This window comes from Zingiber officinale, chromosome 2A (genome assembly GCF_018446385.1).
Source record: "Zingiber officinale cultivar Zhangliang chromosome 2A, Zo_v1.1, whole genome shotgun sequence".
Lineage (NCBI taxonomy): Eukaryota > Viridiplantae > Streptophyta > Magnoliopsida > Zingiberales > Zingiberaceae > Zingiber > Zingiber officinale.
The window spans coordinates 55,153,908-55,177,536 of NC_055988.1; the positions used below are offsets into that span (position 1 = coordinate 55,153,908).

The window sequence follows — 23,629 nt, forward strand, 5'->3', positions numbered from 1 at the left end:
CCGTAAAGCATATATTAAAGTAGCTTAGAGGCACTAAAAATTATATGCTAGTTTAATAGGTAGATGATTTGATCCCTGTAGGTTACATGGATTTTAACTTCCAATCAAATAGGGACAATAGTAAGATGACCTCGGGGTTTTGTGTTTACGTTAGGAAGTGAATGTTGGAGTGTATACTAAAAGTCAAGCTTTTGTATAAACATTTATAAGAATCACATTAGTCAAGTGTCTACATTTATATATACCAAATGTAGATGTTCAATTAATTTATATTGTAGATAACATAGTGTGTGGTGTCACACACAGAAGATTGTGTTATCGGTTCTTTATAAATTATAAATAGTAGCTCACGACTAAGATGGAAAGGAACAAACCATTGGAATAGTCGTAGTGTAATTAGGCATTAGTTTATCTTGACTAATAAATTACACTAGTACACTTTAAGAGTATTGAGCAGGACCATTTAAGGTAAGTTCTTTTTATACTGATTTAATAAAAGAACTAGACCTTAGTTATTATGGAAGTGTGTGCTCTTAATCCTAATATAATAACAAGCACATATATTTAATATTTATTTCTTTGACTTATCAAAGGCTGAGATTTAGTTTGATAAATCAAAATACCTGATAAGTTGGGAAATGATATTACTTATAGTGTGATTTGTTGATTATAGAAGGAAACTGTATCCTAGTAATCTAGGTTGATAATGTCCCCAAGAGGATCTCCTAAAGATTGTCATGTTAAACCTTGCAGGTGGATTTAGTCTGACATGACGATAAGGTTGAGTGGTACTACTCTTGGACTAAGATATTAATTAAATGAGTTGTCAGTAACTCACTTAATTAGTGGACATTCAACATCTTAAACACAGGGAGACTAACACACTCATAATAAGAAGGAGCCCAAAAATGTAATTTGGGATTGGTGCGGTAGTTCAATAATAATTCTTTAGTGGTATGAATTATTATTGATGAAGTTAAGTTGTGTGTTCGGGGCAAACACGGGAAGCTTAATTTCATCGGGAGACCAAAACCAATTCCTCCTCTCGGTCCCTATCGTAGCCTCTTGTATATAGAGATTTATACCCACCACATACCCACCTTCTTACCCTCTTTTGGTGGCCGGCCAAGCTAGCTTGGAACCCAAGCTAGGGCCGGCCAAGACCCAAAGGTTTAGCCAAGTTGGTGGTCGGCCAATGCTTGAGTCTAAGCATGATGTGGCCGGCCACATCATATTAAACAAGGATTTTATTTATAAATTTTTCTTATGTGGATTCCATGGTTTTAAAAGAGAGTTTAAAATTTAAATCTTTCCTTTTATAGCTTTCTACAAAGGATTAAGAAAATATTTGAAATCTTTCCTTATTTGTAGATTGAAAGGTAGACTTTAATTTTGAGAAAACTTTCCTTTTTAACCATGTTCATGATTTAAAAGAGAGTTTAAAAAATTAAATATTTCTCTTATAAGTTTCTATAAAAGATTAAGAAAAGATTTGATATCTTTCCTTATTTGTAGATTGAAAGGAGATTTTAATTTTTAAAGATAACTTTCCTTTTTGGAAATCATCCACATGTTTAAAAGAAAGATTTTAATTTATAAAATTTCCTTTTTATAATCCACCATGAAGGGAAAAATTATTGAAGAAATTTTTTATAAATTTCCAGAGACAAATTAGAAAGTTTTAATTCTTGTGTTAATTAAAACTCTCCTTGTTTTGTTTTTAATAGTGGCCGGCCATTACAAATTGTGAAGAGAAAATTGTTTTTAATTAAATAAATTTTCCTTTTCATGGCATAAGAATTAAGAAAGTTTTTATTTAAATTTCCTTATTTGCCAAGACCAAGGATTATAAAAGTTGGGGTAGAGGTGCCTTTATGGCTAACGATTCTATTCTTTTTCTCTCCCTCTTTTCCTTAGTGTGGCCGGCCATAGAAGTTCTCTCTTCTTCCTTTTATTTCTTCTTTATTGGCCGAACCTCATCATCTCATGGAGCTTGAAGGTGGTCGGATTCTAGCATGGAGAAGAAGGATAGAAAGGAAGCATCCCTTGGAGCTTTGTGGTGGTGGCCGAACCACATCTATTCATGGAATATTTGTGGTGGCCGAATCATGCTTGGAGAAGAAGGTGGCTTAGGTGGATTCTCATCTTGGTAGATCGTTGCCCACACAACATCCGGGATATGAAGAGGAATACGGTAGAAGATCAAGAGGTCATTAAAGTTTACAAAGGAAGGTATAATTAGTAATTAATTTCCACATCATACTAGTTGTATTTCTTTTGTATGAATTCCAAACACAAGAGGCATTAGATTCTAGATTTTCGGATTTGTTTCGAAGATGTGTTTCTTTTTATTTTGTTTTTCGAATTTATGATTCGATTGTTCCTTTTGGTTAACCTACAGTTATTTAAGGAAATAAATATTAGCTTTCCTTAAAAGGATTTGCCTAGGCGGTGGTGGTTGCTCCCATATACAAGAAGGTCATGTGCCTCGCCATGCAGTCCTGGAAGCCAATTTTGGAAATTAATATTTATGAAATTAATAACTTAGGTAGATTTGAATCAATAGTGTTAAGTTCCGCTTGCGATTCAAATCTAAACCATTAAGAACAGATAAGTTAAATTTAGAATCAATGATGTTAAGTTCCATCTGTGATTCCTAATTTAACTTCTAAAGAACACAATAGGTTATTTAAGGAAAGGTTCGACACTTGTACAAAAAAATTTTGTATAGTGGAACCAGTACGTTTTCCTAGAACTAACCAACAATTGGTATCAGAGCTAGGGTTTGCCTCTATGTGTTTAGAATTCAAATAGGTTATGAACATGTCATACATAATTTAGGCAGGATAATAGTAGGATATGCTAACTTTTTGGTTGCAGGCTCCAACTATTATGGCTTATAGATGTTGTGTGTGATTGGACCCTTGGACATGTCAAGGGCATAATTGTGTGTGTGCATGATTGCATGTAACTAATACAGCAGGAGCTGTGTTAGCCCTTGGATTTTAGAATTTTATTTTCGATCTAGATTTCATGTACATTCCCTTGAGGAATATAGGATCGACACATGTAAAATTCTATTTTTATCGCGGATTGGATGCTTGCGAGGCGTGGTACTTTTGGAGCACCGAGGCGCAGCGGAATAAGAAGCAAGATGGATGTGACCATTCGACCCAATGGCAGTGGCTAAAGATGGCAGCAGCTAGGGTTGGAGCACACGGAGGACAGTGATGGAAAAAGGTCATAATAGTTGGAAAATAATTTCCAAATTTATTGCTTTTTATTTACTGTATATGTGTGCATGTGTGTGATAGCTAGGTTAAAATTCCTCACCATAAATAACTAAGTGGGAGAGGGATTAGTATATGAATCCCATGGCCTCCATTACTGCTTTGTAAGTGATGCAACAAGCTTGCGCGTTGACTCTGAGTGTCTTCCTCCATATCGGATGAGTTTGTTTGCGGATCACTAGATCAAACTTCCATTTAGGATGACTATAGGAAATTAATTAAGAGCGTGTGACCTTCCCCATCGAAAGGGGCACAATCTTATTAATGGACTTAGTGTCAAGTAATGGTATACACTTAGGCACGTCTAATAGTATACTCCCCATCGAAGTCACTGCTATTATTTGTGTGACCAAAGGAAAACCAACTATTAATTTGTCAAAAAGATAAGTTGACAAGATAATAAAATTAAAACTCCCTCTTACAAATGTCGATTTTTTGTATACGTCCACACTATCGTGGCATACAAAATTCACGGTGTTTGAGGTAATTTTATTTCTCATAAAAATTTATTGATAAGATAATTAATGGGTAAAACCCTCCTCTTACAAATGTTCGAATTTGTATACGTCCACACTATCGTGGCATGCAAAATTCCCGGTGTTTGAGGTGTTGGTGAATTTAAATAATATTGTTTGAGTAATCAATGTTATTTTAAATTCAAATTTTTGACCAAAATATTTGATCAAAGATAGACCAACTATTAATTTTATTGGTCATGAAGTTAGAATGACGAGATAATAAAATTAATAGACAAAATCTCCTTTTGTATACGTCCACACTATCGTGGCATACAAAATTCAAGGGGATTTTAAAGTATTGGTCTTGACCAAATATTTTTGTGATTCTTAGGATTTTAAATGTTTGTCAATCCCCTAGTTGTTATACTATAGAAAAGACTTAGTAGTCCCAATTATAATGATTGGAAATAGGACTTGGACATTAAGGTAGACTGTCTTCTTAGAACTGAGAACAATATAGGTGTATTTAATTCATTAGTTGTTGAAACATGTTTAGTGGTATTATCTACCAGTACCTGGAGTGTAGATACAGATGTCACTAATCATGTCTGCAAATCATTGCAGGGTTCTAGGAAACCCGACAGCTATATGAAAAGGAAAACACCATCTACTTGGGCACTACTACAAAAGTAGCAGTTGTTGCAGTGGGAGATGTTTATCCTCTCATAGGAATAAAATATGGATTTTCAGAAATTGTCTTTATGTACTAAGTTTATAAAGAACCTGATTTCGATTTCTAAACTATTAAAGAATAGATATTCTGTCTATTTTGATAACAAACTTGTTATCAAGAAAAATAGGGAAGTTATCTGTTCTGGTACGTTGGTTGACAATTTATAATCTAATAACTCCCACGATGCAATAAATGGAAATTAATAATACATTTTTATAAGAGAAAGTAACCTTCGGAAATGAACCAATCATATTTTTTGTTGGGTTTTTTGGGCCGCGAAAACCGCTTTTTCGCGTCGCGAAAATCCCAAAACCCCCATGCCACCGGATCCGTGCGAAGTAAAACTTTCGAAAACATTATGAGTATGAGTTTAATGCTAGTTCTAAACTAGATTTACAAGCAGAAAACCTTTTACCCTTGATGCGTGCCCTTTACGAATCTCACTCATCCAAGGAAGTGTCGGATCTCGAGATCGTCAAACGTACGATCCTCTAGAAGTATCCACACGAACAAATGGGTGGAGAAAAACTAAACAAAGGTGTGCTAGCACCCTTGATCAGTCACAGCAAGAGGAGGAGAGGGAGAGCAATAAGAGAAAGCAAGGAAGAAGATGAGTTGAATTCCCCTTGAATGAAAAAATCAATTTCATTCACAATGAAAAGTGGTCGACCACAATGGGAAGTGTAACCCTCATTCTCATTTAATGTGGCCATTAAAGAGATTTGTAACCTCCATGAGGTGGCACACACATATGCTAAACATGATGATGTGGCACATCATCATTGGCCACTTAATGCCAAGTCACAAATGATGTGGCATAAAGTCATGTCAAACTTGACTCTTCCTCTTCCTCTCAAGTCAAGTCAAACTTGACTTAATCTCTCTCATTGTTGATCTAATCCAACCATTTAATTCAAGCCAATTTAATATAATGAATATAATTCATTTAATTAAATTGATTCAATGAGTCATAATCTAAATTAGACTCATTGAACACATGAATCAACTTGAGTCCAACTCAATTATCCCAATTAGGATTACTCTTAATCCAATTTGATTCATCACATGAATCTAATCCTTTTGGTTCATCATATGAACCTATTCTCCATCTAATTGTCCTTAGTGTGTGACCCTATAGGTTCTTGTAACGTTGGCAATGCCCCTAAACCCATTTAGGAGCATAAGTAATGAGCAATATCTAGCAACACATCATTACTACCCAAGTTACAAGAATGTCGAGATCCAACATCACCTTGTGACTACTAATTGTGACTCCTCACAATATATGACAAGTGTCCTTCTATCCTAGACATCTAGATTGATCAATGTGAGGCATAGACCGTGTCATCCTCTGACCAATCTAAATCTTGAACTCCAAGTAGACTCACTGAATCAAATGAGCTCAATATCTCATATTGACTCATTTGGGCATGACCATGCACTTCGTGGTCTCACTCTATCAAGAATATCAATGTCACTCTCGTCATATAGGAGGGATAGATCTCATCTACATCACTCACATCCCTCTGCATAATTCGTTACATACCCAGTAATCGCCTTTATAGTCCACCTAGTTACGGGTGACGTTTGACGAAACCAAAGTTCATAACTCCTTTTGTAGGGATCCATGGTGACTTCAGGTCTAAGGACTAGTAGTCATACTAATAGCCACATGAGAAAGTATATGACACTCATATAATGATCCATGATACTTTCTCATGGCGGGTCATTCAGTATACATTCTCCAATGCATGCCCATGTGTCAACTTGATATCTCTATATCCATGACTTGTGAGATCATGTCATCGAGTTGACCTACATGCTAGTCTCGTCGCATTAACATTGTTCCTGAATGTTAATACTCGACTAGGAATGATTAAGAGTAGTGTTCCCTATATCATCTCACTATCGATTCAACCAATCGATTGATATAGGTAAGAACCTTCTACTCAAGCACGCTATTATACTTAGTTTATTTGGCACCAATACAAGTAAGTATAATAACCAAAACAAATTCCTTTATTTATATAAAAATATGATACAACAAGTCCATAATACAATCATCAAATGATTGTCTCTAGGGCTCTAACTAACAATCTCCCACTAGCACTAGTGCCAATCAGTGTAGGTTCTAAGCCCCAATGACCTAGTGTGACCATCATGCTTCCTCTGTGCCAAAGTCTTGGTCAAGGGATCTGCGATGTTAACCTCTGTAGGTACTCTCCAAATCTTCACATCTCCTCTCTCGATAATCTCTCGAATGAGATGGAAGCGCCTTAGTATGTGTTTGGTCCGCTGGTGTGAGCGAGGTTCCTTAGCCTGTGTTATAGCTCCATTGTTGTCACAATAGAGCTCAATAGGGTCAGCGATACTAGGAACCACCCCAAGTTCAGTGATGAACTTGCGGATCCAAACTGCCTCCTTTGCTGCCTCTGATGCAGCAATGTACTCGACCTCTATTGTAGAATCAGCGATTGTGTCCTGTTTCGTACGCACCACCATTAATGCAAAACATAAACCCTGACTGCGATCGAAAATCATTCTGGTCGGTCTTGAAGCTGGCATCACTATAACCCTTTACAGCTAGCTCATCATTGCCTCCATATATCAAAAAATATTCTTTAGTCCTTCTTAAGTACTTAAGAATATTCTTGACCGCTATCTAGTGACTTTCACCTGGATCTGACTGGTATCTGCTTATCATGCTCATAGCATACGAGACATCAGGTCGAGTACATAGCATGGCGTACATGATAGATCCTATGGCTGAGGCATAAGGGATCTGATCCATGCGGTCTCTCTCCTCTCTAAAAGAGGGACCTTGAGTCTTCGAAAGACTCACGCCATGTGACATCGGCAGAAATCCCTTCTCGGAGTTCTGCATGGAAAACTGAAGGAGTACCTTGTCAATATATGTACTCTGACTTAGGCCAAGTAATCACTTAGATCTATCTCTAGAGATCTGTATCCCTAGAATGCGAGATGCTTCACCTAAGTCCTTCATTGAGAAGCAACTCCCTAGCCAGGTCTTGACAGACTGAAGCAAAGGGATGTCCTTCCCAATGAGTAGTATGTCATCCACATACAATATGAGGAAGACAACTATGTCCCCTACAACCTTCTTGTAGACACAAGGTTCATCTTCATTCTTGATGAAACCAAACTATTTGATCACATCATCGAATCGAAGATTCCAGCTCCGAGAAGCTTGCTTTAGTCTATAAATAGACCTATGCAGCTTGCATACTCTGCTAGTATGCTATGGATCTACAAAACCCTCAGGTTGTGTCATGTACACATCCTCGAGTAGGTTTCCATTCAGAAACGCAGTTTTGACATCTATCTGCCATATCTCATAGTCATGGTATGCTACAATGGCAAGCATGATCCGAATGGACTTAAACATCGCTATTGGAGAAAAGGTTTCATTATAGTCAATACCATGAATTTGCTTGAAACCTTTAGCTACCAAGCGACCCTTATAGATAAGTCCATCCATGTCAGTCTTTCTCTTAAAGACCCGCTTACACCCAATGGGTTTTACCCCTTCAGGTGGATCAACCAAAGTCCATACTTGGTTGGTGTACATGGATTCCATTTCGAATCTCATGGCCTCTAGCCATTTCTCAGAATCTGGTCTCATCACAGCTTCCTGATAGGTGGTAGGCTCATCCTCTATGAGCACAACGTCATTATGGTCAGACAAGAGAAATGAGTATCTCTCAGGCTGACGACGTACCCTATCAGTCCTGCGAAGAGGTATGTCTACTTGAACTGGTTGTTGTTCCTCAACTCCTTGTGGAACAACATCATCCACAACACTTTGTGGTTCCAGTTCAACTTCCATCGAGGCTTCAGTGCTATGGTCCGCATCTTAAACTTCTTCAAGATGGAACGTACTCCCACTAGTCTCTCTAGAAACAAAGTCCCTTTCTAGAAAAATCCCAGTCTTTGCCACAACTACCTTGTGCTGACTGGGAATGTAGAAGTAATATCCCTTAGGTTCCTTGGGATATCCAATAAAGTAGCACTCACTACAAGAATTTTTGGATTTAACCACACCTAATAGACAATAGTTTTTTAAGAAATTGTTGTCTTTTTTCCATTTAACAACAGTTTTATTGAAAACTATTGTTGTTCACCATAATGTTTTTTAAATAACAACAGTTTTTCAAAACACTGTTGTCTAATGTGTGTCAAAGACAACGGTTTTAAAAAACTATTGTCTTTTAGTGTTGCTTATGTGATAATATACAACAGTTTTATTAAACTGTTGTCTATTGAATGTTGTTGAATCCTAAAAACACAACAGTTTTTTTAACATCATGAAAAAAAACCTAAAATCCACTTCTCTATGACTCTTCAAACGAACAAAAACCTATCTCTGACTCCTCCTTCGCGACTTCTCCGCGAAAGACGCAGCCGACGCTGCCCTCACATTCCCGAAGTCACAGCCATCGCCAGCCGTCGAGGGTGCTGTCGGTTACTCCCAATCACCGCCGCCCTTTCCCTTCTCCCGTGCCCTAGTTTCCTATTGCAGTCGCTCCGATGCAGCCGCTTTCGCAAATCACGCTAGCACCAGTCGACTACCGCAGCCTCCTCGCGCAAGGGCATCGCCATCTGTTCACAGTGTAGAGCCCAGCCTGGTAGTGTCGCCGCATTCCTCTCCAAGCCAACGCCGAGTTCCTCTCCCGATCTTGCCGATGTCGAGCTCCTCTCTTTCGATCCAGCTGCTGTCCATGGGTTTATTTTTCTGTCATTGTTAAGCTTGATCCTACAGTAAGAGAAGCGTTTGATGTGGCCTATGACAATATTAATGCATTTCATGCTGCTCAAAGGATTCCTGAGAAGGAGATTGAGAATATGAAAGTAAGAATAAGGCACTAGCCTTCTTTCTCTTGTTTATTTTCCTTGTACTTGTGACTGAATTCATAGAATGAACATGCATAGGGGGTGAGGTGCAAAAGAATAGCACGGTGCATTGCATCTGTTGGCCTTTATGTTCCAGGGGGTACTGCAGTCTTACCCTCAACTGCTTTGATGCTCTCGGTGGTATAGTATCCTTGTTTACAATATCCAATGTTGTAGTCATAGTGAATTTTGACACATTTAGGCAAAAGGATCTGGTTTAACTTTCAATTTATTTATGTATGCACCAGCCTGCACAGATTGCCGGGTGCAAAACCATTGTTCTAGCAACTCCGCCTGGTCGTGATGGCAGTATTTGCAAGGTAGCCTTAAAAAATAATCTATCATCACTATCCCTACACTGGTTTTCCATGTTAAGACATAGGTTAACATGATTATGTGACAACAGGAAGTGTTATATTTTGCAAAGAAAGCTGGCGTCACCCACATTCTAAAAGCTGGGGGAGCTCAGGTTCGTCAATTTCTAACCCTTTTCATTCTTTTTTTCTTCAACAAGTATTTTCTCACAATGGTATCAATGCATTCTATCTTAGGCGATCTCAGCGATGGCTTGGGGAACATCATCTTGCCCAAAGGTAATCCTTACAAACATCTAATACGTTGATTGCAAACCCTCACCATTGAAAGCTGCATCTCTTGTTTGGCAGTATTTTCAAGTTTCTTCTGTCTTTGCTTTATCTGGATTGTAATTTTGTGCTTTGTATATGTAGCTTGATTTTAAGGTGGTATCTCTTTATCATTTTGGGAAACTTAATAGTGATAGGTGGGCATCTTGGCTAGAAAGAGTAGGAACTAGGAACACTAGCACTAACTCATCTTCTACTTTTACAAACTTTTTTACAGGAGAGCTGTCTTGCATACAAAATCATCATTTTTGCAATCTTGACCACAAACTATTATTCTCATGCTTCAATTATATATATACATATATTAAGCCTTGTTTCATGAATATGATACTATATTACGGTGGATTTTGTTGTCTGAGCATTGTGTGCAAATTTCTCTGCTGCATTCTATATTTGAATCTCTCATTTAGTTAGTACAAAAACATTTGGAATGTAGGCGTTCTGAACCAACGGAGTTAGTGTTGCTAGTGTTGCTTATTTTATTTCCATTGAGTAACGAACATTTAATTAAGCTTTGCACTCAAGATTTTGATTTGTGTATTTCAGACATCAGCTATTCACTACCCCCTCCTCTAGCTGTTGTGTCAATCCTACATATCATACATGAACAAATATACACCTATATGAGATTCTCTTGTGGTGCAGGATCTCCCTACTAACTCAATCTTTGTTTTCTGTCAAGCTTTTAATTGATACTCCTCTTCATTTGGTTTAAGCATTATGTAATATTGATTGCACTTACTTTTACGTCTATGTTTTAATTGCTTTTTTCAGGTTGAAAAAATTTTTGGGCCAGGAAATCAATATGTTACTGCTGCAAAAATGATTCTTCAGGTATGATAATAATTCTGTAGCCTCACATTTCTATGAATATTGCTCTTATCATTTGATTACATCTACTTACCTTGTTTTAGTCCTATGCACAAATGATTTTTTCCTTGTCATGAGGTACTGGAAATGTAGTGATCAAATCAAATCAAATCTATAGTATTAATTATCTTGTTTTGTGGTGATTTTTGGAAGAAGATAATATGTTAAGTAAGAAGATCAAAATGTAACAGATAATATGGCCATTCCTTTCTAGATCTTTCAGGAATGAAATGACAGATCAGTTGGCTCTTCTGTAAAATATTAGCTCTTTTCCCTTTGCAGTTAATCAGAAACTTGGAGCTATAGGTCAGATAAGATTTGTTAGGAACAATCATTCAGCTAAATCCCTGCCTTAAGAAAAAATTGAATCCTGTACCTCAGGTACTGTTATTTCCTAGAAAAGTGATTAACAGAAACACAGGAACCAAATTTTATCAAGAAAGTTTCATAGCCAGTGGGAACTATAATAATGTTTATGTTCTTAGCTTAAAAAATTGTGACATTGATAGCCTCTAAATAGTGAATGCAAATATCATTTTTGAGCGGTTAAAACTAGACTCAGGATTGGAGTGGAAACAACTACATCATTGCCCAAGTAATACACAAATCATCTACCATCAATTTTCTGACACTTAAAAAGATAAATCTGCTTTGACCTATCAACTTGGGTGTTATTTATTTGTTTCTCCCTAATTCCGATAACCTTTGCCAGTGTCGTGGCTTCATTTTTGATTCCCAGTAATGTGTTCAATTGGTATGGATATATCTCATAGATATTGTATTAGAGATATGTCTCTACAATAGTTAAATTTCTGTTCAATCCTCATAGCTGTTCATTTTGTTGATCAGGAAGAGAATGATCCTTGGTGAATACATTGGCTGATTTGCAGAATAGTGAAGCCATGGTTTCCATTGATATGCCTGCTGGCCCTTCAGAGGTGCTGGTCATCGCCGATAGACATGCCAATCCAGTTCACATAGCTGCATATCTACTCTCTCAGGTGCAGAGTCTTTTGTTCTATTGTGCCTGTGTTATTAATATTTTTTGTTGTAATTTTCAGTAGCTGGAATTTATTACCTGAAGACTTGATAAAAATCCACAATGAAACCTTTCAAATTGCTATAAGGATAGTTGTTCCATGGGTTTAGTGCTCTTCTTTTATAAAATCGCTAATTTTACAAGCAGAACATGGTCCTGACAGTCAGGTAGTTCTTGTCATTGCTGGAGATGGTGTCAATGTTGATGCAATTTTAGCTGAAGTGAGCAAACAATGTGATAGCCTTCCTAGGGGAGAATTTGCTTCAAAAGCACTTGGTCATAGCTTTGTTGTATTTTGTTGGTTGCTTATGAAATTTTGTTGGTTGCTTATGAAATTTTTCCACAATGTTATAGATATTATTTTTGAATGTTAGAAAATTGTATATTAAATTTTATTTTGAAATTTAGTATTTTGAATGATTTATAATATTGGAAAATTATGCATTAATTTTTTTTATTTTTTACCTAAAAAAGACAACGGTTTTTCACCGTTGTCGTAGATAGTTTAAAACTGTTGTTGAAGACCCTGTTATTAAAGGTAGACGCTCAAAGACAACGGTGAAAAACTGTTATCTTTGAAGGAAAAGACAACGGTTTTTCACCGTTGTAAAACTGTTGTCTTTGCCTTCAAAGACAACGGTTAAAAACTGTTGTCTTTGGGCACCCCTTTTAACAACACGGCCTTTAACAACAGTCCGAAAGAGGCTACGACAACGGTGAAAAATCGTTGTTGTTAGCCTTTTTTCTTGTAGTGACTTGTCAGATTTGGGTCCCAATTTGTCCGAGACTTGACGTCAAACGTAAGCCTCACAAACCCAAATCCTCATAAAAGACACCTGGGCATCTCTCCTAGTCCATATCCTATATGGTGTCTTTATTATAGCCTTAGATTGAACTCGGTTGAGAATGAAGGCTGCTGTTTCTAGAGCATAGCCCCAAAGATACATAGGAAGATCTGTGTGACTCATCATAGATTGTACCATATTTAATAAGGTACGATTTCTCCTTTCGGATACACCATTCCACTGTGGTGTTCCAGGAGGAGTGAATTGAAATAGAATCCCACACTCAGCTAGATAGTCACGAAACTCATGGCTAAGGTATTCTCTACCTCGATCTGATCGAAGTATTTTAATACTCTTGCCAAGCTGGTTCTGTACTTCATTCTTGAATTCTTTAAACTTTTCAAAGGATTCAGATTTATCTGTCATCAAGTACACATAACCATATCTACTGAAGTCATCAGTAAATGTGATGAAGTACCTATAACCGCCTCCAGCAGCGACATTGAAAGGGCCACATACATCACTATGTATAAGTCCTAACAAATCAGTCGCTCTTTCGCTGTGCCCACTAAAGGGAGTCTTGGTCATTGATAACGATATCTGTCACATCCGCTAATCAAATTAACAATGTATTTTTCCACTGAACCCCTTAATTTCACAATAATGTTGTAGTAACGAGCCCAGGATCGATCCGAGGAACCAACGGTATGATGTAATTTAGGATTGTCTTTTTATTCCTATTTTTGGGGTTTTCGATATAAAAATGGAGTTGGGGGGTTTTAAAGCTTTGAATATAAATCTACAAAGGAAAACACAGCAGTAAAGAAATTAATCTAAAGCATAACTAAAACCTACCTATGTGCCAACAATCAAACCTTAACGCATTGTCACTCCTACATTGAGATTAAATCATTGACACACCCTTAAACTAAGCATAAACAACAAGACATGAATGAATACGTTCTAAAGAAAAATTTAAATCTTAACTATTAAAACTAAGCTACTCAACAGTACTGAAATTAAAGCTAAAGCTAAATTAACAACAACTTCAAAAGCAATTAAAACTAAATTACACAAACACTTGAATTAAAACAATTAAGCTAAGAAGAACTATGTTAATGAATTCAACTAACATAAACCGAAATGTAAATCTATCAACAGTAAAAGAATGCAGAAATTAAACCCTAAACCATCTCAACACCAAACCAATCTTCTCGGCAACTTCTCCTTGCCGTCACACAAGGAAACAACGGAGAACACTCCAACTGTAATCGGAGAAGACAATCTCAGTAGCTACACTCAGCCCAACCTTTACCAGCACCATCAGAGACCACTCCAAACAGAACTAGTGAAAATCGGAGACACCCAACTCAAGAAATCTGTAAATCTACGACTGCAACCTCAGATCTGATGTGGAGAAGATGATGGATGGAATGTCGTCGGGAACGGTCCAGAAGTAGTGGAGGAACACCGCCAAAGCTCACTGATGGAAGCGGAACCAACGATTGGAGGAACACCTCACAATCGGCAGCGGCAGAAGCAAAGAGTTGCGGAGCAGAATTCTCACCGCAGGACCACCTTTGAATGAGCTCAGATGGCCGGAAGCTGGTCGCAAGCAACTGAGAGCGTCATCGGTGATGAAATTGGCCGGAAAATTGATCTAGAGATCGAGATGGGGTCGGAATCTCGCTGGAGAAGAACGCCGCGGGATGCAAACAGTGCTGTGGAGATCGACGAAGAAGCTCACTATAGCTTCACAGATTTAAATCAGATTTGGATATGAAATGGACGACTGAGATGATTCCGGGCTAAATCAACGGTGAAAAGTCATCCAAATTCCGATCTTAATGTACTGATGTTGATCTAGGGTCTGGATCTACCCTCCCGTAGGTCGGATCGATCAGATCATCAATGGATGGACCGGATCTGCACAGTCTTCATTGAACGGTCTAGATTAATCCGGCTGGATCAATGGCTGGATGAACTCAGATCTGGATCAAAACTTCTGGATCTTCATCAATAGCTTAGATCTGCTCCCCATTAGGTTGGGCCGGCCAGATCTTCAACGGATGGTTCAGATCTGTCCTATTCTTGATGAACAGTCCATAATGCTTCAAAGCTTGATCTTCTTATTTGGACTCTAATTCGAGCCCAATTTCGGTCCAAATAGATCCAAATCTCAGATCCTTTGATGCCTACAAAATAAGAATTAAATATTAGCATCAAATAACACCAAAAATAATATAATTTGCAATTAAGTCCAAAAATACACACTATGCACAAAATGTGATATAACCATGATTTAAACTATGAAATCAACATCAAATCATGCATATATGAATCAAAATAATGCAGTAAAATCATGGTTATCAAATCCCCCACACTTAGTCTTGAACGTCCCGTGAAAGTAAAGAAAACTAAAATCATCTCCATAGAAAATTCTCTAACAATATTTAGAAGATAGTAAAAAGAATTTAATTAAGATCAGCTTTAAAATCACTAACAATCATGAATACAATCCAAACAATAATCAGTAGGTATGGTAGTTTCAATCCAATTGAAAAATTAAGCAAGTTACAATCTCACAAGGAATTTACCTATTCTAGATCTCACACTCAAACATGTGTATAAGTGGAGCACACTCAATGCAACTCACAACATTTCACTACCATAAGCTTGCTTATTTTCTAAATCTCCACCACTATAAACATAGCATACATGAATCAAAAGGAATTTATCCTCAAGAATTAAAATAGAAGCAAGAAGAGCAATAAAAGTGAATGAAAATGGCAAAAGAGAAGTATTTAATGAAGAAAATGAGAAGATAAGAGTATTGGAGGAATATACTTGATGAGTTGACCAATTTGATGTATAAAGAGATGAATACCATTTGTTATTACCACTTCAAAGTATCAAGCTAACCTCTCCTTCAATTTGAATGCAAACATTGAATCTTGATACTCTATCTCCAACTTTGATACTCTTTTGATGTGCCATTTTTTTCAATTTTCTTCTTCACTGTTTTTGCATTTTCCACTTAAATTTCAGCATTTGGAAGCTTATCTCACATCATGTATCCAACATCCACCCCCACACTTAATCCATTGGCCGTCTCAGGCAATGAAACTCAACAAATTCCAATGTCTTGATATTCATTTAGCCACTGTTTTTTCCTTTCCCAGATTCTGTTCTCTGTTACTGTCCTCTGTGTCTTCTTATTATACTCCCCACACTTAAAATTTAGCCCAGCAGAAAGCCAGCTTGAGATTCCTAAACTTCAGTACTCCAGCAGATTTTACAAAGCTGTAGCAACCAGCTAGTGATCACAGAAGTCCAGAATTTCAGACATAAGTTTCAGAAATGCGATTCCAAAGTAAATTCAGCTTTAATCATAAACAAATCAATTTAGCAAAGGTTATCATTCGTTATTAGGCTAATAAGAGTTTAAATTGAAGCTGTTCCTGGTGAAGAAATTGTAAAATGATTTGGCACACAATTGCTACACTAGTTTCAGATTTCAATTTTGCATGATCTGAAAAATTCTAGCCAAGTAAATGGACAGCAACAAAATACCAGAATAATCCCTTGAAACTCTTACCAACTTCCTGAATTCACATAACAGCTTCTATCAGAAATTTGGACAAAGAAATCAGCTTCACACAATTCTGTTTCAGCAATTTATGTTAAGTCCAGAACAAAATCATGAATCCAGATAAACTTTGGCACAAAGATAACTAAGACAATCTTTGTTTTGTAAAAATTTCAGAAATAAAAATTGCTATAGCATTCAGCTGCGGCTTCTGAAATCAGAATCCAATCCTCAAGGAACTCCTTCAGCATCTACAATACTTCAATGATCCAATTAACTTCTACAATTTGGATACCATGAATCATACCATCCTTCACTGTTGCCTTCATTTCTGCTTCTATATCTAACATCAACCTTCATGTGCTGTCAATAGCCACTCACTGTCCAGAATAACAACTACAGATTGCACAAAATTCCATCAATTGAACTAAATTCTGCATTCCCAATATGAATTCAATCTTTTCAGTTTCAAAAATTATAATCCTTGAAACAGTTTCTATTTCTCTGTTTAAGTGGCAACTTCCACAGCTTGTAATTGGCTCCTGTTTCTTTGTTTGCAGTAATTATAAAATTACAGGTACCATGTAAATGTTACTTGTGATTCTGGCACCTTCTTCAACAGCAGCAACTACAAGAAAAAAAAACAGAATTCAACATCTTAATTTTGTGTTGATTCACATTTTTTTTTAATCCCTGTCCATTCAGAAATCAGCTACTCTTGCTCCAGAATTCCAGCAAATAGGTTGAAAAGATTGCACCATTACATTCCTGCACTTCATTAAATCCAAAAACGTAAAACACCACTTGGCATAATGGAGACTTAACTTGGCACAATGGAAAATCCTCTTAGAGTGTTGTCATAGAAGATTGCAATCATTTGATTGGAGCTCTTGAATTCTAACTCAAGCAATTAAATTTAGCTGCAGTTCTCAGATTTCAGTTTCACACTTTCGGAATTCAGCTTCTTTTCCAACAGAATTTCTGTTTCAAAATTTAATCATGCATTTGACATCTTTTGGATACTTGGCCGGATTCTGTAGAAACTGTAACACCTTTCAGTATCTACCCATACAGCTAGCTTCTTTAACAACAATTGACTTTGTATCAACTCTGCCCTATTTAACCATCACAACTCTCAATACTTCTTCATCTCACTTCTTAATATCCTTACAAATGCTTACACAAAAAACTTTACAGGTTTCAGTAGCTTTAACTGGCTACAATCCATTTCCAAAATTGGCACAGAATTGCCACTTTATTTTTCAGAATTCTGCATTTCTGAATTTAAAGACAGTAATCAATGCTTGAACTGCTATAGGGTTAATGCAACAGATCTGATTCAGATAACATAATTTAAAGAATCTTGAGGGAACTCTAGCTTAGGTCATGAAGAGCTCTGGAACTCTAAGGAATTCATGCTTCAAATCATAAGAAACTTGAAATGGCCAAAGATCAGAAGTTGCAAAATGAATTTGCCACTCGTACTTGGTTCTCAACTTGATACACTTCCTTTGTGCCACTACAAAGTGCAATTTGACAATTCCAGGTTCTACATTCTCTGAACCGCATACTCTACATCATGGTACTTGTTCTGAAATTCTTTAAGAGAAGTATAAGGGCATGCTAATTATGGTGCATAAAAATGAATACAAACTTGATACAACAGTTAAAGTTGCATTCTGTTTTCCAGCTTTTCTCCTAACTGTTTTTAGTGTCATTTACTGCCCTTTTCTTCAACTTTTCAGAATTTATAATGCTATTTCCAAGTGTTCCATCAGTGGAATGATATTTACCTACTAAATTTTGAATTCTGATCCATTTGCTCAGATTACAATAGCTACAAAAACCTCCTCTTTCTGCATTTCTATGTTCTTGCAGCAAACGTCTCCTTTTGGTTTCTATCTACTTATATTCAGAGCCAAAATGTGAATTTGGCATCAAAGAAATAGTACTCCATAGATTGGAATTGGCACCCACAGTTTGCAAATCCAGTTCACAGCTCAACTCTTGACTCCTCTTAAGTTTCTGTTTTAAATTTCTGCACTTTTTTTTTTTCTGCAAATTCTGCACCAAAAATTCTAGGAATTCAAATCATAAAACAGATTAGCACCTTACTCTATGTATCACTATTCTCTCCCATGCAATTATTCTCCTCATTATTGCCTCCCAACAGCAACACACATTCACTGGAAAGTGTCTATCAGTAGACCTCACTGCCTTAAGCAATTTGGGCACTTAATAATGCTCCAACAATTTCAATAAATCATATACAATCAAAGATCAATTCTCACAAAGCCATCTAAATTCTTCATCATCCTTAAACATATACCAATCCTCCCCCACACTTAAACTTTTGTTCATCTAGTCAAGCCAACTCATCAAGAGTTCAACCAACACTCCAAACGAAATGAAGACAAAGCAAGGTGATCAAGAGTTAGAATGCTAGAAAAAAAAATGTTTCAAGAAAAATTGTGAGGAAGGAAATTTGGAATTTATGAGAAAGCAAAATGATAAATTTCCTTTATTTACACGCATACAAATGCTATTGTGACTTTTAAAAGAAGCAAAGCAAGTTCTAGAGTTCAATTGCTATGAGTACATGCCACACAAAGAATACAATAGTGTTTAGGCTTAAAGTGGTCCTCTCTAGGTATTTTTTATAATGCAATCAAGCTCAATATCAAATTGGCATCCACCACCAAATTAACCAATATCATGCAAGAAAAGTATCCAATCATGTCACATGACCTAAATTTGATGATCCAATTTAAGAGACTTTTACCACCTTAAAAATATTACTTAGAAAATTCCCATGAAGAATTTTATTCAACTAACATGCTATGTACTAATTGAAATGCAAAGTATGAAACTAAATGCAAATGTAAAATGCAAATTGCAAAGTATGGAACTAAAGAACGTATAAAGAATTTATTAAAGAAAAACTAAACACAACATGAATTTAAAATGCAAGAGCAAGCAAGATTGGAACCAACTCCCCTTTAATTCCCGGTGGTTGAAGAAGGTTCAAAAGAAGAAGCCACCCCAGAAGTGGAGTAATCATAGTTCCACTCAGATTCTTCTTATTACTCATTTTTCCATTGAAAGCTCTTTCCGGAGGTCTGAGGCGGTTCAGTTTAAGCACCCACTCCGGAAGCTTATGTTCTCCTACATAATCAATAAAATAAAACACCTCCCACACGCATGCGGGATAAAAAGAAAATAGGAGAATATTAGTGTGGGTAAAATATATATCAAGAATTGTATCACAACTAATAAAATCAACAATTGGTACCTCTATAAAATTCGATAAAAAATTACACAAAATACTTACCTTGTCATCTTGAGAGGTACTTGGAGAGATGTTTGTTACCTCTTTCTCCTCAAATAAATGCTCAGACTCCAGTTCAGGTGAATGTTCAACTTCATGTAGTGATTCTTGGGTACTTGGCTCCATAGAACAAGTCCCTACACTTACATCTTCAATTCTTGGTGATTCTTGAGGTAATGCTTCCAGTAAGCATTCCCCTACACTTAAATCATTTTCTGCAACAAAACCTGCATCATTAATAACATCTAGAGCAGCATCATTAGTAGTAGAATCAAAAATAGGTTCAACTACATCATCACAACAATAAAAAGTAGATAAAGAATCTAGTGAAGAAGTAGATGCAGTGCCAGGCCTGACAATATCTCCACAATCCATCTCCTCATTGGCTCTTTGTTTTTGTAACTGGTTGATGGATGATGCAATTTGATCTAACTGGCTCTGTATGTTTTGTATCCTTGAAAATTGTTGCTCTTGATGCTCACTCATTTGTTGCATAATTTCATTAAATTTTCACATTGATTCTTCAATTTGTTCTTGTGCATACTCATACTGATATTCAGGCGCATAAATCCCAGACTGAGGCTGATAATAATAACTCTGACTCCAATATCCAAAATACGGATAATACGGATCCATAGTCACATAAATTTCCAGTTCTTACACTGAAACACTAGCAAATAAAATCAGAAGACTCAGGAACAAATAAAATTAACACATCAATATATAATCATGAAAGCAATCAAAACAACAATCCTAAAATTACTAAACATTGCATATTACAATTTCCCCGGCAACGGCGCCAAAATTTGATAACGATATCTGTCACATCCGCTAATCAAATTAACAATGTATTTTTCTACTGAACCCCTTAATTTCACAATAATGCTGTAATAACGAGCCCAGGATCGATCCGAGAAACCAACGGTATGATGTAATTTAGGATTGTCTTTTTATTCCTATTTTTGGGGTTTTCGATATAAAAATGGAGTTGGGGGTTTTAAAGCTTTGAATATAAATCTACAAAGGAAAACACAGCAGTTAAGAAATTAATCTAAAGCATAACTAAAACCTACCTATGTGCCAACAATCAAACCTTAACGCATTGTCACTCCTACATTGAGATTAAATCATTGACACACCCTTAAACTAAGCAAAAACAACAAGACATGAATGAATACGTTCTAAAGAAAAATTTAAATCTTAACTACTAAAACTAAGCTACTCAACAGTACTGAAATTAAAGCTAAAGCTAAATTAACAACAACTTCAAAAGCAATTAAAACTAAATTACTCAAATACTTGAATTAAAACAATTAAGCTAAGAAGAACTATGTTAATGAATTCAACTAACATAAACCGAAATGTAAATCTATCAACAGTAAAAGAATGCAGAAATTAAACCCTAAACCATCTCAACACCAAACCAATCTTCTCTGCAACTTCTCCTTGCCGTCACACAAGGAAACAACGGAGAACACTCCAACTGTAATCGGAGAAGACAATCTCAGTAGCTACACTCAGCCCAACCTTTACCAGCACCATCGGAGACCACTCCAAACAGAACTAGTGAAAATCGGAGGAAATCTGTAAATCTGTGACTGCAACCTCAGATCTGATGTGCAGAAGATGATGGATGAAATGTTGTCGGGAGCGGTCCAGAAGCAGTGGAGGAACACCGCCAAAGCTCACTGATGGAAGCGGAACCACCGATTGGAGGAACACCTCACAATCGGCAGCGGCAGAAGCAAAGAGTTGCGGAGCAGAATTCTCGCCGCAGGACCACCTTTGAACGAGCTCAGATGGCCGGAAGCTGGTCGCAAGCAACTGAGAACGTCATCGGCGATGAAATTGGCCGGAAAATTGATCTAGAGATCGAGATGGGGTCGGAATCTCGCTGGAGAAGAACACCACGGGACACAAACAGTGCTGTGGAGATCGACGAAGTAGCTCACTGTAGCTTCTCAGATTTAAATCAGATCTGGATCTGAAATGGACGGCTGAGATGATTCCGGGCTAATTCAATGGTGAAAAGTCATCCAAATTCCGATCTTAATGTACTGATGTTGATCTAGTGTCTGGATCTACCCTCCCGTAGGTCGGATCGATCAGATCATCACTGGATGGCCCGGATCTGCACAGTCTTCATTGAACGGTCCAGATTAATCCGGCTGGATCAATGGCTGGATGAACTCAGATCTGGATCAAAACTTCTGGATCTTCATCAATGGCTTAGATCTGCGCCTCATTAGGTTGGATCGGCCAGATCTTCAACGGATGGTTCAGATCTGTCCTATTCTTGATGAACGGTCCATAATACTTCAAAGCTTGATCTTCTTGTTTGGACTCTGATTCGAGCCCAATTTCGGTCCAAATAGATCCAAATCTAAGATCCTTTGATGCCTACAAAATAAGAATTAAATATTAGCATCAAATAACACCAAAAATAATATAATTTGTAATTAAGTCCAAAAATACACACTATGCACAAAATGTGATATAACCATGATTTAAACTATGAAATCAACATCAAACCATGCATATATGAATCAAAATAATGCAGTAAAATTATGGTTATCAAATCCCCCACACTTAGTCTTGAACGTCCCGTGAAAGTAAAGAAAACTAAAATCATCTCCATAGAAAATTCTCTAACAATATTTAGAAGATAGTAAAAAGAATTTAACTAAGATCATCTTAAAAATCACTAACAATCATGAATACAATCCAAATAATAATAAGTAGGTATGGTAGTTTCAATCCAATTGAAAAATTAAGCAAGTTGCAATCTCACAAAGAATTTACCTATTCTAGATCTCACACTCAAACATGTGTTTAAGTGGAGCACACTCAATGCAACTCATAACATTTCACTACCATAAGCTTGCTTATTTTATAAATCTCCGCCACTATAAACATAACACACATGAATCAAAAGGAATTTATCATCAAGAATTAAAATAGAAGCAAGAAGAGCAATAAAAGTGAATGAAAATGGCAAAAGAGAAGTATTTAATGAAGAAAATGAGAAGATAAGAGTATTGGAGAAATATACTTGATCAGTTGACCAATTTGATGTATAAAGAGATGAACACCATTTGTTATTACCCCTTCAAAGTATCAAGCTAACCTCTCCTTCAATTTGAATGCAAACATAGAATTTTGATACTCTATCTCCAACTTTGATACTCTTTTGATGTGCCATTTTTTTCAATTTTCTTCTTCACTGTTTTTGCATTTTCCACTTAAATTTCAGCATTTGGAAGCTTATCTCACATCATGTATCCAACATCCACCCCCACACTTAATCCATTGGCCGTCTCAGGCAATGAAACTCAACAAATTCCAATGTCTTGATATTCATTTAGCCACTGTTTTTTCCTTTCCCAGATTCTGTTCTCTGTTACTGTCCTCTGTGTCTTCTTATTATACTCCCCACACTTAAAATTTAGCCCAGCAGAAAGCCAGCTTGAGATTCCTAAACTTCAGTACTCCAGCAGATTTTACAAAGCTGTAGCAACCAGCTAGTGATCACAGAAGTCCAGAATTTCAGACATAAGTTTCAGAAATGCGATTCCAAAGTAAATTCAGCTTTAATCATAAACAAATCAATTTAGCAAAGGTTATCATTCGTTATTAGGCTGATAAGAGTTTAAATTGAAGCTGTTCCTGGTGAAGAAATTGTAAAATGATTTGGCACACAATTGCTACACTAGTTTCAGATTTCAATTTTGCATGATCTGAAAAATTCCAGCCAAGTAAATGGACAGCAACAAAATACCAGAATAATCCCTTGAAACTCTTACCAACTTCCTGAATTCACATAACAGCTTCTATCAGAAATTTGGACAAAGAAATCAGCTTCACACAATTCTGTTTCAGCAATTTATGTTAAGTCCAGAACAAAATCATGAATCCAGATAAACTTTGGCACAAATATAACTAAGACAATCTTTGTTTTGTAAAAATTTCAGAAATAAAAATT

The 23,629-nt window shown here is 36.6% G+C and overlaps 1 protein-coding gene across 1 annotated transcript; it reads left to right on the forward strand.

The window, feature by feature from the left end:
* The first annotated feature begins 9,029 nt into the window (after positions 1–9,029).
* LOC122043666 (histidinol dehydrogenase, chloroplastic-like) lies at positions 9,030–17,627 on the forward strand. The gene is made up of 10 exons (XM_042604270.1): positions 9,030–9,112; positions 9,212–9,350; positions 9,432–9,533; positions 9,641–9,712; positions 9,799–9,861; positions 9,944–9,985; positions 10,811–10,870; positions 11,797–11,907; positions 12,056–12,166; positions 17,517–17,627. The coding sequence occupies exons 1-10, from the start codon at positions 9,030–9,032 to the stop codon at positions 17,625–17,627; spliced, it is 894 nt and encodes a 297-aa protein (XP_042460204.1).
* The last annotated feature ends 6,002 nt before the right edge of the window (positions 17,628–23,629 follow it).

What these genes read in the sequence shown, in the direction of transcription:
- LOC122043666 (XM_042604270.1), top strand. Translation starts at nt 9,030, where the DNA reads ATGCAGCCGCTTTCGCAAATCACGCTAGCACCAGTCGACTACCGCAGC. An exon ending in CATCGCCATCTGTTCACAGT is followed by an intron (nt 9,113 to 9,211) that starts GTAGAGCCCAGC and finishes CTTTCGATCCAG; the next exon opens with CTGCTGTCCATGGGTTTATT. An exon ending in GAACATCATCTTGCCCAAAG is followed by an intron (nt 9,986 to 10,810) that starts GTAATCCTTACA and finishes TGCTTTTTTCAG; the next exon opens with GTTGAAAAAATTTTTGGGCC.